At 40.4% G+C, this 18,183-nt stretch overlaps 1 protein-coding gene across 1 annotated transcript; it reads right to left on the bottom strand.

Annotated features, from left to right (window-relative positions):
* Positions 1 to 14,276: 14,276 nt before the first annotated feature.
* Positions 14,277 to 17,604, bottom strand: LOC147633286 (DELLA protein RGA2-like). The gene has a single exon (XM_086805832.1). The coding sequence runs from the start codon at positions 17,049 to 17,051 to the stop codon at positions 14,544 to 14,546; it is 2,508 nt and encodes an 835-aa protein (XP_086661958.1). The 5' UTR covers positions 17,052 to 17,604; the 3' UTR covers positions 14,277 to 14,543.
* Between the last annotated feature and the right edge of the window lie 579 nt (positions 17,605 to 18,183).

The raw sequence follows: 18,183 nt of genomic DNA, 5'->3' as shown, positions 1-18,183 counted from the left end.
AGCTCTACAACTCCTTAAGAAGCGATTCCACCATGCCTCCCGTGAATGTTGTCACACTGCCATGTTGGACTACGGGTACTCGTCCCTCCTCTCACCTCACTTCAATCACACACACTCACTAGCGTGCATTAGGGAGAGAGATTAGCAAGAGGATTAGAAAGAGGATTAGAAAGAGCAAGAATCTATTGCAAAATGGTAGAGTATGTTGTATTATGAGAGATATTCACTTATATACATGGCCATAAGTGTTCACACTCACTTAAACTGTGGCCGGCCAGGCACTTTAGGCTCATAAGAGGCCTAATGCTACTACAACAACTAGTCTCATAATATATCCATGAAGTACATCACTGAGGACTTCATTCTAACTTGCTACCACAAGCTCTTGAAGCGGGAATCACCATAAAGATTTCGTCACACCATTACAGGTGCTTGTCCAAGTTGTAGCTTTGGACACTATTGCTTCATATCTTGGATGTGTGACCCTTTGGTGTATCTATCATGACTCCTTGATGTAAGATAATGGTGGTAGATCTTGTTAACCCTAGGAAGCCAAGAAAGAGTCCAACTAAGGCTAGGAAACCTTGCCAATAAAGAACCCTACTCACATGCCAACAATGGTTGTCCAAACATCTCTTAGTATTTCAAGGTTTCTATGATGGCAACCTAAACATTTGGGTTACCAAACATAACGTCCTAAAGCCAACAAGCCTCATCAAAATCCATTAAATTAAAAGTGGTGACCTAAGAAGGTGCAAGCAGACCATAAGAACATCTCCTCTCGGGTAGTCAAGGAACGCACAAGGACAACCTGCTTATGATGCAACATAAGGAAAACATTTCAACCTCTCTTATATCCTCAACATCAAGCCAACTGTCCATAGCTTTCCTAAGTACATCAAATATGATAGAAAAAATGCAAGTGGATTTGAAGATCTCCTTTTCCTGTCTCATGTACATTAGGGGGCATTTGAGCATAAAAAGGGCCCTAAGGATCCCTAATTTTAAGGAATTAAGACTAATTTTATTGAGGGTTAAGGAGACAAAGCTCATAATGATGCCTACTTTTGGGCCTAAAAGTATGGGATCTCTCTAATTTTTGAACTAGCATTCTCTTTCTAGCTATTAAAACCCTCTACTAGGATCACTGATATCTACGCTTTCAATCTTATTTACTCCACTTTAATAGTCATATTTGAAATTCCCCCCCACATTTCATTTCTTTCAATCATTACTATTATTCATTACATTTCCTACCAACCTTTGCAATAAGACTCTCTCTCTCTCTCTCTCTCTCTCTCTCTCTCTCTCTCTCTCTCTCTCTCTCTCTCTCTCTCTATCTATCTATCTCTCTCCCTCTTCACAATAGAATAGCCCTATTATGAATAAAATAGGACAGTCACGAGTCACTTCAAAATAGTCTCTTCCATTTTTTGAATGGCAGAAATTTCAGATTCAACAAGAGTACGGAAGGTGGACTTGCATATTCGCATATTGAATGAATATGCACCAATCAAGAAAGAAAGTCTGAATGCACATGAGAAGCATGCAAGAAGACAACATGGTCAGACTAATGTGGATCTTTGGGTTGATGGATATTTATATCCTAATGATCCTTCTTCGCATTGTCCTCCACCCTTCACTAATCTTCCTTCATTTATTCAGTTTGTTGGAGAGGTTGAGACCCACGCCACAAGAAGATACGTAAGGTACTCACAAATGAGATAATGGATGACATTACCAATCTTCTAAGCATTGAGGAGGTTTAGAATGCATGTGATAAGGTGGGCATTAGCACAAAAGGATATCAAGCCCTCCATCAATTGCTAAAAGATACACTCCGCAAACAAGACATCATAAGGAATATTTTTCCTGTCCCCAGAAAGATAAGATTAGCAAAGAGGACATGCAATGATGATGTGCAATGCAAAATTGGAGAATACTATTGCATCAATGCTACATTAACCGTTGCAGCTGGAGGAAAAAGCGAGGCACAAATGGTAAGATTATGTATCCCTACAATGAGTTCAACAATATATTTGTTGATCTACAATGTCTTCAGAGAGCTATGATCTTATTCTATGAACTGCCTAAACAATGTAAGTAATTTTTTACATTCTTTGCGAGCTAATAGAAAAATCTTTTAAGTACTAAAACTTATCTACTTTCGTTTGTCATGCGAGGTGACAAGGTAAGTTTTGTGTTGAAAGTGGATGAGTGTCAGATTGTGAAAGGCAAGAGGTTAGAAACGAATGAGTATCACACTTATGAATGAGGCAATGGCATATACAAAGAATGAAATCAACATGACTGAGGAGATTGAGTTACCTTTGGAAGGTTCTAATGAAAACCAAGACAATCAGACAAGCAATAGGGAGAGGGTTTGCAAGTCAAGTTTTCCCTCTTTTAGTGTCCAATATGAGAGAGAGATATGGTCGCTTGGGGCGTTTGAAGTACCGAAGGAAACACATGAAGTGCTGGCTTGGATGTTTGATAGGATACTATGGATTACCAATGTCATTATAGCACAGATTCATGAGAAAAAATTAGAAGTGGAGGGTAAGGGCACTTATACACAATAGACTGGCATTTAGGAGGTGACTTGAAGACAATAAAGTGTCTTCTTGGGTGTCCACAAGGTGCTAACACCCCAAATCCTTGTCCAGGGTGCATGAGAATGGTGAGAGAAAAGAAACAGAAGAAGGCAGGAAGGAAGAGGAAGCTAGAGGATCAAGATGATGAGAATGACATAGTGGATGATAATGCATGAGAATGGTGAGAGAAAAGAAACAGAAGAAGGCAGGAAGGAAGAGGAAGCTAGAGGATCAAGATGATGAGAATGACATAGTGGATGATAATGCTGGCAATTAGGTTGGTGGTGTCTTGTCTGCTACCATGCTAGCTGAGCCAAACAGGCATTTGAGAGACCCCGTATGGAATCCTGTAATTCCTTTCGAACTCAAGAATGTCCACTTTTGTACTTTGCATGCATTCATGCGTGTGTTTGATCGTCTACTCAAGTGTCACGTTGATTATGCGGAAAGACAACATGAAGCTCTTCAAAAAGTAGAGGAACTACTCAACTCAATTGGGTGCCATGGCAGCAATGTGCAGATTAATGTTAACAAGAAGACTTCTGGCATAAATCATGAGCGGCCCAACAGGTGTCAATGAGTGGATATAAGACAAGACATTTTCTAGAGAGGCCAGAAAAAGTAAAGAACTCGAAGTCCTAGGACTTGTGGAAGAATTTGTGTAATGTATAACATTTGACTGCACCAATGCAAGCCTTGTAGTTCTATGTGAGAAGGTTTGGTTAGACTTCAATAAGATGGTTAAATTAATGGTTAAATTAATGAGAAAAAGCAGGAGGATTGTAGAGGAGCGCCAAAAATTTCAAGAAGAGCTTCAAAATTTTACAAAAGCCATGGTCAATACATGGGGTGATACCAACATTACGCATTACATGGTAAACATGAGTTTCTTTCTACTCATCAATTTGAAATGATTATGAAGTATAGCTTTTGAATTGGTCCTGTTTTCTTCTACAACACATTTTCTATGCACATGGTGCATACTTCATGAATGAATATGGTTCTCTTAATATGTGGAGCACCTAAGGAATGGAAAAATCTCACTACCGAGCTAGAGGAGTATATTTCAAAAACACCCGACATGGAGGAGGAAAGACTCATACAAATTACCTCAAAGAAATGTTCAATTGGTTCTACAGATATACTTTTGGGCAAAAACTATCAATGGAAAAGGCCCGTACGAGTGATTTAGCAAAGGCAGCATGAAATCAAGCCAAAATGAGGAGATCACTAAAGTGGAAAGCTGGCACAAGACGACCAACACGTCATGCAGCATGGAGATCATCAAGAAGATGAGAAGGAAGAATTTGGATTTAGTGTAATGAAATTTTGTATGCAAAATTTATAACATTTTGAAGTGTTGTAAACATTTTTTGCTTAATAGAGACTTATAATTAAAACTTAATCACATCATTTCATTACATAAAAGATATAACAAAATAATCAAGATAATTGATTGCTCTCGAGTCTCTTCTCTACTTACTCTTCCTCTTTACTAGGCAATTTTTCTCTATAACGCAAAGACTTCTTGGACTATAACCCTTGAGTGCATTTACATCTTCTAGTCCTGCACCCAGAGCATAGCTAGCATAACAGAGGAAGTATCAGTTCTGGAAGGCCAAAATCTTGTACCGTATCCAAAGATATGAATAGCAGCACACTTCTCTATCAGCATGACCTTATGTGTATTGTAAGGGATAAAAGAATAGCCCGTATATCTAGATAGTGCCTTGAGTGTGAGAAGTGAAATTTCAGCATCAATAGAATATTTGCTGTGGTAGACAATAAATATTTCTTTGTCAAAGATGGGATGTAGTGTGCAAGAGTAGCATCTTGGCCAACTCTTGCACGGGCAGCACCTCCACATCCAAGGAAACCATCGGCATCATCAAGCTCAATCTACATTAAACAAAGAATTTGGCTTTCACATAAATTCAGTTAATACCATAAATCACATAAATTCACTCACTCAAGAACAGATAAATTACCTTTTGGTTCTCATCCTCTTCCAACTTGGATGCATCCCAACGGTTGATGGAGCCTTCTTCATTTCCTTGATCAAGGGGCGGGCAAGGGCTCTCTTCCCATTTCAGTAATTCCTAACTCCTCTTGAAGACTTTGAAATTCTAGTTCTGTGGGAAGAGAAGATTCAGTCTCCTTGGCTTTGTCAAAGCACAATGACATGGCTCTAGGGGCTTCAATGAAGTTCCCTATCACCTCAGTGTCCAACCCCAAAAACTCCTCTTTATGTTCATTTTCCACATCAAGTACACCCCTGGCAGCTTCAAGACCATCTGCTATAATTGTAAGGCAATAATCTTCCCTTAAATTATAAAGCTTTTGTATGTGGGAGAGAAGAATAAAATTCTTGCCATTTATAAGAAAGGAGGGCAGCCCAGGGATGATGAAGTTTGATTTCAAGTGTTCTCCATGGCACAGATGATCCTGCATCAATAACAGTGGATGCCTTAAACTCGGCCACATCAAACCCTATGCCTTAAACTCTGCCACATCAAACCCTATGCTTAGAAGGCACTCCTCATCACTAGAAACTAGGTCCATAACCTCATCAGATTCAATCTTTGTGATGATAAATGAAGCTTGTGGAACCTTTTGACCCTTCCGAACTTCCAGTTCAGCCTTTATGTAGTCCTCTTTGTCTGCATGAAGAAATAGATAAGCAACAAATCCAAAATAGTACTCAAGAACTTTGCACTTTTTCTTGTGCATAGGACAGTTGTCAAGATAAAACTTTATCCTCTTATCTTCTGAATAGGCATCCCACCTTCCTGACATGCTCTTTTTTTCAGATGAGGATAGGGCAAAGCTAGACATGTGAAAATATTGTGATGATCCCTCATTTATAATTTTGTACTAACCAAATAACAATATGCCCACTCTTCCCCTAACATAGAGCTTGCCATGTCCTTAACAATTTGTTATAAATTAAGGGGCACATTGAATATAGGCTCAACATCTGGAAGAGGTTCATCATGCCCAGCTCTCCTTAAACAACATATTAGTGAATTTGGGAATTTCCCAATTCCCATTTTTGAATACTTAAAAAAGGGGACATGGATAACATGTTTGTAAGCTTCTCAAAACCCTATCATATGACCTATCGTTGGAAAGCGCTTGAAAAATGGAATCTAAAGAGCTATAAAGTGCTCATTTTGGATTAGTGATGTTCAAGTTATGGTTAATCCAAACTTTTGACCACGTGTCCCAAACTTGTGAGAAATTCCCATATTCCCCAATATGGTGTTCTTAACAAATCGAATAGGTTTTCATTGGCACTAGGCTCATTTGTTACCTCTTCAAGTATCTCTACATCTTCCAAAGGATCATATCAGTGAACCACCTGCTCCATGCTCGAATTGTTGGCCGTGGCGTGAGGGCGAACAACTAACAAGGAGTGAAATTGCCAATCGCATGGTGAACTGAAGGCATGAGTGAAGTGGGACGGAAGCCAAGCCACGGTGCGAGGACGAAGAATTGACCAGAAGCGAATTTGCTTATCGCATGGTGAACTGAAGGCGCGAGTGAAGGAGGACCGAAACCAATCTACGGCGCGAGGAAGGGGGACCGAAATTAAAAAAATAAAATTTAAACAAGGCACGACTATATATAAATATTATTAGGGCTGACATCACCGAAGTGTGCCGTTGTGCCACGTGTAGGACTGACATCATCACCCTCCAACCACGTGTAGGGCTTACATCATCATCGGAGAGCCACATGTAGGGCTTAAGTCATCCTCACAAATGATGACATCGCATTCTATAAAAAGGAGAAAATATTGATTTTTTTAATTGGGTACCATTGACGGCGCATGAACTTTTTACGTCATTATTTCTGAACTTTTTCGCAGCATTCGGCCCTTCCTCTATGGCGCGATTCTACGTTTTGTCAACAGCAGATTCGGCTTATCGCTTCATGGGCGAAACGTAACGTTTTCTTCACCCCGCTCGATTCCGTCAACAACGCGACTGCACACTTCCGTCAGGCTTGGATTCGGCTTATCGCTCCGTGGACAGCGCCTGCTCATCGCCCACCTTCTCGCCCAATTCCTTCCACGGCGCGAGTGTAGCCTTCCCATCATGCTTAAATTTTCCTTATCGCTCCGTGGACAGTGCTCCGCTTGTCCCTTGCCTTGTCGCCAGATTCCTTCCATCGTGTGAATCCAGCTCTTCTCAAAGGATTGGACTCGATTTGCTTTATCGCTCCCTGGACTGATTCTTGCTTCATCACTTCTTGGAAGTATGGCTCGTACAAAGCAAACTGTGAGAATGGTTTACCCAGATCCCTCCCTTCCTAAACAGCAAGATTCAGAGCCAAAGCCAGAGGCAACAACTTCTAAGCAACCATTAGAGAAGAAACCAGTAAAGGGTAGAACCAATATATCTAAGGCAAGAACTTTCCTTTCAAAACAAAAGAAATTGTTTGTTGTTGCTGAGATAAGGCAAGCACAAGAGTCTACACATCTTCTCATCCCTAGGGCACCATTCTCGAGAATTGTAAGAACAGTAAGTGACAATATCAAAGGGCAAGGACATTATAGATGGCAGAGCAGTGCAGTGGCATGTCTTCAAGAAGCTTGTGAAGACTTTCTTATAGACTTCATGAATGATAGCTTCATATGTGCTGCCCATGCAAGAAGAGTCATTTTGATGTGGATAGAGACATGACACTTGTTAGCAGGGTGAGGTACAGATTTGACAAATTTCTTCATCCCTTGCCAATGAGGGATAAGAAAGCTTTTGAGATCCTTGCAATTCCCCCAGCATTGAAAAGGAAATCAAAGGAAGATAATATAAAAGTTTAAGAAGTTACTTCTCCTCCCAAGAAGAAAAGAAAGTTGGTTAGGAAATCTCAACCAAATGATAAGAGTTCTGGGGAGGAGGAGGAGGTGAAGGAAAAGGAGGAGGAGGTGAAGGAAAAGATCTCACATGTGCATGATAGCTTAGAGACCCTTGTGCAATTGGAGAAGGCCAATTCTCAAAGCCTTGCCCAAGTACCAGGGCAGCTAATCTGCAATGTTGGCACAGTGGAGGAAGACTATCTCTATATTGCACCTGGGGACATTTACATGCTTGCAGGGAAGGATAGGGAGATCAATGATAGTGTTATTCTCATGTGTTTAAGGTATGACTACATTTTTCACATATGTTTATTTTCTCATATATAATAATGTAAGAATATTTTCTATTTTGTTTATTTTTCCTTTATAATCTCTTTCAAGGCACTTATGAAGGAATTGCTTCCAAATCAAGTCAACGAAATATTCATTTGTGATCCCTTAGTGTCGCCTGCATCATTGATTGATATGAAGAAGAAGACTTCCGAGCTGGCATCCTTTTTCAAGCCAATAAAAAGTAAGAACATTTGTTTTGTTGTTTTGCCATATGTAGAGAGCTTCGTCTCTAAAAACTGATGATTCCTATGTGTTTAAATATTTAACATATGATATTCGCTTTCTTAAATATTTCTTTTACTTTTTTCCAGTGGACACTGAAGTGCTTGTGTTATTAATCTTCTAAGAAGGAGTGTTATTTTCATGAATAGCCTAACTGGGATGCATGGGCAGATTAAATTGTAAGTAGTTCTTTTTAATAACTTTAATATTGATCTTCCTTCTAAGCTTCATACTTTATTTTTTCTTATATTCAAATTTAATTTTTAATAGGGCATGTAAGAGAGCTATTGTGGCTATTGAAGATCAATATCCAATTTTGAAAAAGGAGGCAGACTATAAGTTTCTGAATCAGCCCCAGTGGCTTTACAAAAAGATTCTACCTCATGTGGATGACATGTTATTGCCAATGTGTGGAAATATCTTTTATCTAAATATACCGTCTAAATATACCGAGATTGATAGCAGTGTAGGTTAAGTTAAAAAACCCACTATTTTTATAGTAAATCTTTACTTAATTTTTTAACTTATTTTGTATAGTTCTTAGTTCTTAAATATGAGAAATTTTCTTAATTTGACAGACTCTTGGATCTCACGAGTTTTGGATGTGGAGTGTTCGTGCAAGAGCTATCAATATTATTTGGAATAATTCAATTACTCCAAATGATCTAGATTCTCCACCACCCCCAAGGCAAGCCTCTCCATCTAAGAAGAAGAAGAAAATGCATGTACATTCCCACTAAAGCATTTGATGTTTAAGTAAGGAATTCTACATAAAGAAACCAAGGGTGCTCCTCAACAAGGCACACATAAAGAAACTAAGGATACTAAATCAGGAAGTACCTCTAAGAAAAGTGGTCCTCAAGTGGGTGCCAAGAAGGGTGTTGGCAAGAAAGCTAAGAAGGAACTCAAGTTTGCTGTAAGAATAGCCAGAAAAAGTCAAAGGGGGATATGGAGACAAAGGAGGCCACAAAACCAGAGGAGACAAAGGGGGACATGAGAACAAAACCAGAGGAGATGGAGACAAAATAGAAAGCTTCATTCTCCTCCTCCCTATTTATAATTGTAAATACTTGTAAATTTTCTTCTAATTTTATAATTGTTTTTGTAAAGATTGAGAAATTCTCTTCTCATTTTATGATGTTTTTTACTCAAAACACATTTGTACTTAAATTTCTCAAGGTAGAAACATGAGTTTGTAATGGTTTTAAGATATTGTGCCATAATTGTCATCTTGTGACTCGAGTACACCTCTGAAAGGAAAATATTATAACTTTTAAAGGGCTTCATAAAAAGAGCTCTAAATATTATAACTCTTAAAGGGCTTCATAAAAAGAGCTCTAAATATTGTAATTCTAAAAGAACAACATAAAAAATTACAAAGGCATAACAATCACAAGACAAAACTTTTCATTGATGAATTACATACGTAAATTTAAAAAATCCCAAGAGTTGAAGGCAAATATTATAATTCTAAACAGACTTCATAAAAAAACTACAAAGCTTTCTTATTAAGTCATGCTTATACAATCATATTCCCAATTAGTATCTACCAAGGTCTTCGACTCCTATTCTTCACCTTGAGCTGTGCCCCACTTATATCCTCACTTCCCATGATATTGAGGTGCTCCCTAATATTTAGGAGGCTCCAATGCCTGCTTGCACTTACAATTTCCAACACACCATTGGGCAACCTAACGCATATGTCAAGAGGCAAAAGAACTTGTTCATCGGCTTGCAATGGGACCCAACTATTATTTTTCTTAATCCATCATTCATAATAAAAGCGAATGTAGAAGGTAGCACGAGCTTTAAGATACTGAAATGTAACACTGGACTCTACTATTGTGCACTTGAATATATCATCCTTATGTTGCCCCTCTACAATGTTCCATTGCTCTCGAAGCAAGGCAACCATGTCATCACCTAGTACTTTCTTACACACAAACATGGTAAGTGTTTGTGAGAAAGTAAATTGATTGAATATCTTAGCAAAAAGATGAATTGGGCATACCCAACTGAGACCCACAGATCGAGATGGCTTTGCAAACTTCAAAGATTTTTGTATATCACAAAGCATCTTTGATTTCATGACCATAATCGTCCAAGCATCAAGAGTTGGCTATTCAACAGAAGAGAGGAGAGGAGATGTGATGATCTCTACCTTACCAAACCCACCGTCATGCATTGGCACCACATAGGAGTGCCGGTAAAAGAAGATCTTTTCCTTAAGAAGGCCTGCACTAGTTTTATAAGAAAACAGTGCCTCACCAATGTCTGCACATGGAGGGCTTAAAATGTTCCGGTAAGGCTTCATAATGGTTTCTCCTCTGCCAAGTTGGAAGGAAAAATATCTGCAACCCAAAAATAAGATTATTAAACATGAAAGATGTAGCTATCATAATATCACAGTTGCATGGGAATCGAGTTTGTTCACGAAGATGTATGTCTCGTGCCATCATGTACACATGTTGTACAATGGCCACCAGGTCGTCTCCATTGCTCGAATTTTTGAATCCCTCTAGATGACCCTTCCAATGAAGCTCCATCACATCTCGTCGTCAAACTCGGTGCGGACCAATAGCAGTAGAGGTTGCAGGAAAACCCAAGCACCCTTGCGAAATGCCTCTCTCACCCAAGCACCATCATCGTCCGTCTTGTTGTACAATGAGATCTCCTCAATCTCATCTTTTGGTCTTCTACGTGGTACAGCCATATCAATTGTGAAGCTATAGTAGTGAGATTAGGGTTGGGCGAATGAGATAGAGAAAGAAAACGCAAAGATGCTATGCAGATTAGGGTTTCAGGCTTGATGGATATTGAAGAGATGGAAGAGGAAGGGAAGAGGAAGGGAAGAAGGTTAACAAGAGTTTAATTTGGACGTTCAAGAGGGAAAGCGGACTTGAAAATGAAATTTTTGACTACAATGAAATTTTTGACTACAATGAAATTTGAGATGGGTTTTTGGGGGGAAAAGTGACTTTTCAAAAATTTTAAAATTTTTAGGATTTTTTGAGCCACGAAAATGGTGGGACCATACCTACCCTAACCCCCCTACTTTTTGAAAGGAAAAAGTGTAATTATTAGTATTGAAAGCCTAGTCCCCCTCCCTATAGCCTAGTCTCCCTCTCTATATTCAAAGGAGACCAAATGTGCACAACCTCTATTCCTATTGGTCCGGTTCTAATTACTTTCATTAGCAAAAGGCCCAAAATATGTTCAAATGCTCCCTAATGGGCTACATAGTTTTTGTGGATATCAACATGAGAGAGAGTTGCAAATTCATATCACATGCCTTGCAACAAGCTAAATTATCCTAGGCCTACAATGCTAGCAACTCAATTTGTTTCTTCATTATAGTATAAGTACTTATCCTTTATAAAACAATGTTGTAGAAAGTCTTAAAGAGTTGAAGAAAGTAGCAAGTGGAAAGTAGCAAGTGCTAGAGAAATGAATAAAGCATAGAATAGAATAGACTTATTCTTTAAAAAACAATGTTGAAGAAAGTAGTAAAGAGTTAAAGAAAGTGGCAAGTGCTAGAGAAATGAAGAAAGCATAGAATAGAAGAGATTTATAAGTCAGAGCACATTGAGTTAGAGAAGTAGTCCAAATAGCTTGAAGGAAAACCCAAACTCTTAACCCATCAAGGCCACAAAAGCTCCAACAACCAAAGCTACCTTGCATCAACACCAACATGGACCAAGGAGTCAAACAACCTGATCCTCACACTACATGGTGGTTCCCATCATTGCCACCACCATCCCCACCGGGTTAACAAAAAGGTAGCATGTTTTTATAAATCTAAGCTAATTTTTAATTTATCGAATAAATCTTATGCATGAACCTTCCTCAAGGGGGATCAAAATACCTTGTTAACCTCTTCTTTGGATTTACCCCATGTGAAATGGTGCCCATAAACTCCATGTGCATGGTCTGGCAACCTCAAGGTTAATGATAATATAATGTATTATAATGTCATCCAAAAGAAACCAAAACCCTTGCCACCATGAGTAGCCCCTCCAACCTACTTACTATTGTTGCTACAAGATCCTCACCATTTGACAACTTCACCTATCTCATGTAATAGATCCCCCATCAACTCTACCCTTGCTATCAATCACACAAGATTTAACGATAAATAAAGAGCATTGTATAAGTTTATTTTATAATAAATAAGGTACCTACTATGAGGCCTATGCAATGACATGACCTTTAAAATTATAAGTTTATTCTATAGTAAATAAGGTACCACCTATGAGGCCACTATGAAAAGTCTAGAAGTCTATAGGGATATATGCATAGCCGTCCTCACATGCAAACCTCAAAATATTCTCGCAAGTCATGTGAGATACAAGTCTTTTGGTCTCAGAATCTCTACACCGCCATATAGGTCATCTATGTCTAACACTCGATATGTGGGGATCACAACCTTAGCATTGCAAAATGGTCAAAATGGACAATTGCAATGTGAGGATGACAACTATTAGGTAATGCAATCGAGGTGGAAGAAATGGCCACATCTAAGCACATATAAAACCCTATGGCATTGACAATAGAGAGGAAAGCTGAGTAATAGTCCTCATGCAAGCTCGGAGAAACATGCGATGGGATTTTTGAATGTCTCATGATCTTTGAAGCTAGTCATGGGGTAGAGCTCTGGCTATGTATGGAATGGTCCTTGTGTCTCCTCGACGTGTCACCTACCTATACTACTAGTAGAAGTGTTTTGTCTTGTGCTTTGCAATCCTAGGCCTTGTTGTCTCCTTGTATGGTAAACCTCTCTAACAATGGTTTGGTAGCCTACATATAGGTAGCCAACCATAGGCAACTACATATTCGCCAAAGATTTGCAGGTGAGAATAACTAGATATGGCAAACTACTTTATGTGAACTCGTTAGGCACCATGCCTATCTAAAAATAGATCTAAGACTGCATCCCAAATCTTAGGGAGCCTTGAAAGGCCCTCGGAGGCTGCTAACATGTCATAATAAGAAAGGCCCTCTAACCAAATCCTCCACATCAAGATTCTCCATAGATGTGGAGAATGCACACCAATGCAAACCACTAAGAGCTTTTGGTCTCAATGAACTCAATGTGCTTCATGAGGAGGGTGCATGACTCCATGCTTAAGGGAAATGTAAGAAACAGATAGGCCAAATATGAAAGGACGGAGTCAAATATGAGAAGGGAGGACCCACCAAGGCCAAATATGAAAAGGGAGGGAAGGGGAGGAGAGGGAAGGGAAGGGGAAAAGCACAAATGTCGCGGACTCGTGTTAGGACTTTAGACACGCCAGCTCCACCTCATGTATGGATTGGTAGCTCATCCGATCTCGAGGTAAGTTTGGGACCATACACATATGTTGGTTAGCTAGCTTAAATTTGTCCTCGTCATCACAACACATGTAGATACCTCGATCAAGTTATTTTTATCCACATTAAGGTCGCTTGTTGAACTTCCATGATATCATACATTCATACCCCCAAGGCTAAGCCCTAAAACGGAACGGCACTAAAGATGTTAGGGAGTTTAAACACTTACCTTACCTCTCCTTTAGCTACTTTCTTATACTACAAATACAAGAGGTCTTTTCTCATTCTTCCAAAAGTTAGAATTATTTCCTTTGGTTTTAAGTGCTCTCTTTGCTCTTTGTTATCCCCGGCTTTATTATCTTTTCCCCTTCCCCTCTAGGAGGCTTAGTCTACTTCTTTATAATTCTTGTTAATTGTTGTTTTTGTATCTTATTTCTCTAGGAGGCTTTTCTCTGCACTTCCTTGAAAGCTTTTCTTTGGGCTCTCTCTTCTTCAGCTCTGGCTCTCTCCTCTGAGCTGTAGTTTGTATTTGTTATTGAGCTTTCAATGTTCCTTTTCTAGCCTTTTGGCTTCTGACTTTGTTTTTCTCTATTCCTTGGCCTTCTTAGCCAATTCAAGTACTTCTGCTTCTTTATGAGGTTGGGCTAGACAAAAGTGTCTTATCATCCCAAGGATTAATAGGGCCCAATGTTTGCTCACATTGGTGTGTGGTGTGCATCAAGTGTTTGCCCAGATTGGTATGTGGTGTGCTTCTACTCCATGACGTTTAAATAACATTGCATTAAAATTGGCCTTGAATCCTACCTTAATCTTCAAAAGCCTCCACCTTCTCTAAGTAGTATCAAGTTAGGTTTGTCCAGAGAGAAGTAAAGAAAAGCAGTGCTTGCAAGAAGATAGTGTAGACAATGGTGCAAAACACAGAGAACATAATTGAGAACTTAGAAATAAAAGGACTTCGATGTTTCATTTGATAATGGAGAGCAAATATTAGAGACTTTACATTCAAATGATAAGCATAAAAATACATTGCTTGCTTCACCGAAAAACAGCCTTTGCTCTCTCGGTTACTCTTGAGTTGCCCTATATTATATCTACTTAATCTAAGAGGCCCTATCAGGCATCAATGTAAGCCCGGGAAAACGCCTTACGAGGCATTTAATTAATGTGACCATATAAACCTAGGATTAAGCAAGGGTTAAGCCTCCAACCATGCAATGATGGGCTTAAAAAACTTGCTCTAGTTTGCTTAAGGAGGATGCCATGACAGCAAAGAGGGGGGTTTCTTTCCAGCCTATGCTGAGGGCAGAGGTGTGGTGAAGGTCTTCAATCTTGAAAGCCTCTGATGCATAGAGTTGAAGAAGCAATTTGGCTTGGTACAGAGAGTGGTCACTGAATTGGGTTGTGTGGAAACCTGCCCTATTGAGAAGGGCTTGCCATTTCTCCGTGCTAGCATGCATGGCAAGCTCCTCATCCCCTGCAGAGGTTATGTTCTTGAGGCCATAGCTTAGAAGAACCCTCTCAATCCTAGCTCTTTCTGGGCTCGTCCTGTCCAATGAAACCTCCAATGAATCAAATAAAGCACTGTAGTAAAACAATATCTCTATGAATTTGTGCACAAAGGAGGGTGCATCATTGTGCCTCTCTGCCTTCATCACAGTCAACACTCTTGGATTCAGCTTCTTCACAAACCTTAAGAACACCTCCACTGTCACCCCTTCCCATAGCTGGCTATGGAGAATTGCAGGGAAATTCACTGCCATGGCCTCATCTCCATCATCATCATGATCATCGCCGCCATCATTGTCGTCATCATGACCATAATCATGGCCACCAGCATCACTTTTCCTTGTCTCAAACATGCCCACATGCAGCTCCTTGAATTTCCTTATCACAACTGGATTGAAGGCAAAGTTCAAGCTCAAGGTGTGTGCAAACTCAGCCAGCATCCTCCCTGTCTGATTCAGCCTGCTGATGCAAGACCCAACAGCTGATAGTTTTATCAATTTTGGTGGGCCCCCAGGCCTGGCAGCCAGTGATTGAAAGAAATTGGGCCATTGAATCCCTTGTTGGATGTCAAAATCTATCACATGGACATGGGATGAGTCTGCCACAGCCTCCAAGATGGCTTGGTTTGCAGTGAAATGCAAGAACTTGGTATAAGGCAATGCCTGGTAAAGAGCAAGGTAAAATTTATCAATCTCAATTTGCCTAAGGTTAGCTGCATAATCTGACATGGAGAGATGGTCCATGATGTGTGTTTCATGTGATGGGGGGGAAAAATCCATGGGATTAATACTATTAACTTTTCTCAAGAGGGTCTCTGAGAAGTAAAAGGCAATTCTCTCCATGGGGTCTCCATCTGGAGATGACATGCTCTGCAATTTGCTAAGGAGGGGTTGGACGACGTCATATTGCTGCTCTCCGACCATCTCGGCACACGCAAGGAGGAGATGAACTAATTGAAGACCTTGCTCTTCCTGCTGTTGCCCAAAGACCTTAGGTTCTTGCCCTATGCCTGGAAATGCTGCACTGGTGAGCACTTCCACAGTATGACTATTCAATAGAGTAGTATCAATCAAAGGGTTGTGAGAGCCTATGGGCTGCAAGAAGGCACATGAATTTCTCTCCATCAGCTCTTGATTATTGGTATACTCTGAGCTAGAGGTGCATCCTATGAGCCCTGAATGAGTGGCAAAGTCGGAATTAGAAGCACTTCCTCCCATCTCTGGACTAGTGGTATAATCTGTCTTAGCGGTGTACACTTGGCTCTCAATGGGGTACACTTGGCTCTCAATGGGGTCTCGAGGGGAGGGGAGGAACATGCATTTTTTGGAGGGATGAATGTATGGGCTGGATATGTTGGTGAATTGAGGTATTATTAGGTGTGATTCATTTCTAGGAGGCGTAAATTCAGGCAAAATTTCATCATCTCTAATAGAAAACTGTGAAGAGAGAAGGTGATCTTCTTCATATATACCATAGGGTCTCTTTCTCCTATCCATGGAGGGTGAGAATGTGTCGAGTGGGCTTTCTAGAGAGTCGCTTGGAGAGAGATATGTGTTGTTAAATCCATCCAGATTTGCACTTAATGCTACCCCCTCTTCTGTTTTAAAAGGAAGATTTGGATCCACAGAAGAGAGAGAGCCTTGGACATCCATAAACCCATCAGGGCTTAGCACATTGAGAACTGTTTCATCCCATGGGTTGTGGTTATCACTATTGATCACTCGGGGGCTATTGGCAAACACATCCCCAAGAGTACTTTGTGTTTTCATAACAAAATCGAGATCAAGCTCAGCATCCAGGCCCTCTAACACCTCCAAAACCTCATTTTCGGCTCCAATGGAAATGTCGTCATAGCTATCTGATGATGCATAGCCACCACTGAAGCTTGTGAAGGATCTATTGCTCAGTGGAGAGCATGTATTGGCTTGACATCCCATATGAGATTGTGGGTAAGCTTGGCCAATGTCTCCATACTCGTTGTTGACATTCTGCATGTGGTAGCTCTTGTGGATGATGGACTTGTGAAGAGAAGGGACACCCATGCCCATGATGAATCGGTTCGGGCTCGTCCCCGGGCTTGACGCTGGGCTGATCGTGGCCAAGTCGAGAACTGATGTGGGCTCTGATGATGGGGATCTATGAGGTCCCTTGAAGCATGAGGTAAGACCATGGTTGCTTTGCAAGCTTGGCATTGAATAGAATTTGGAAGTGTTGGGCATGCCCATTGCTTATGTCTCCCAATGTGGAGATCAAAATTTGCAAGAATTCTTCTTGAAATTATTATTTTTTTCACTCAATTATAGCATTTTGCTCAAAATGGCCATTGCTACAAAATGTGCTAGAGTTGTTTATGGATTGGGTTGAATTGGGCATAAGCATGACTGCAAGCTAAAAAAATGAATGGGGATGGATTCAAAAAAACCAACAATGCAATTGGGGAGAATCAGCTGATCCTTCAATTGGGCATGATGAACTGGGCAATTGGGCTTGATTAACTAGACAATTGGGATTAGGCCACTGGTTAATTGGGCTGAATTAGCCAGTCGATTGGCCATGGAAACTGCCCACAGAGGGGACTTGGGGGCTATGTAGCAGTGGGGTGTGATGCTGTCTTCTTTTGGCCTCTATGGAAGGTGGTATGGTGGAGGTGTCTGAAGAGGCGGGTAGGGGGCCTGCGTTTGCCACATCTTCTAGAGGAGGACATTTGTGGGAAAGTGCAAGGGAAACAACAAAAAGAAAAGGAAGGGTGATATCGAATGAGCGAGGAGAGAAGTGAGTTCCTAGGAAGGGAGCGCAGAAAGCTAATGAAAAGGGAGGAGGGCAAGTGAGGGCCATGATGAGAAGACACTAGAGTCCACAGGGTGCGGCGGGCGGCAGTGTCCTCTTGCGAGTTCTCACTTTGGAGGCTTGCTTCTCGGAGGGCCTGGCAAAGAGCATCCAATTCCTTTCGCTTGGATGCTTTCATGCATTAAAAAACACTCGCAAATTTTGCAGCCGAACACCCCCTCCCCCAAAGTGTGAGTATTTGATGTCCTCTTGTTCCCATGAGGACCCCTTCTCCCTTTGAGTTTTCACCTTCATTTAAGCCTTTCTCTATGCCATATTATTTTCTCCCATATATATATATATATATATATATATATATATATATATGGATGCCCAACTTTCTTATACATTAATTAAACAGTTCGGGCGGGAGAACCTTAGCAACAGAACCTTAGCAACAGGACCTTACGTAAAAGTTAATGGGCCTTACAAAAAAAAAGGGAATCATGAAGATGACGTGCGGGTGTGTTGGAGAGCTGGACATTTCTGGATCGTCCGAGCTCTAGAGGCTTCTGGGATGGCTATAAATAG

The sequence above is a fragment of the Cibotium barometz genome, chromosome 12 (assembly GCF_041138505.1).
Source record: "Cibotium barometz isolate CiBa-2024 chromosome 12, ASM4113850v1, whole genome shotgun sequence".
Classification (NCBI taxonomy): domain Eukaryota; kingdom Viridiplantae; phylum Streptophyta; class Polypodiopsida; order Cyatheales; family Cibotiaceae; genus Cibotium; species Cibotium barometz.
This window is presented reverse-complemented; position numbering and strand designations above follow the sequence as displayed.

Bases quoted from the DNA above. Each gene is read 5' to 3' on its own strand.
- LOC147633286 (XM_086805832.1), bottom strand. From the start codon at position 17,051: ATGGGCATGCCCAACACTTCCAAATTCTATTCAATGCCAAGCTTGCAA.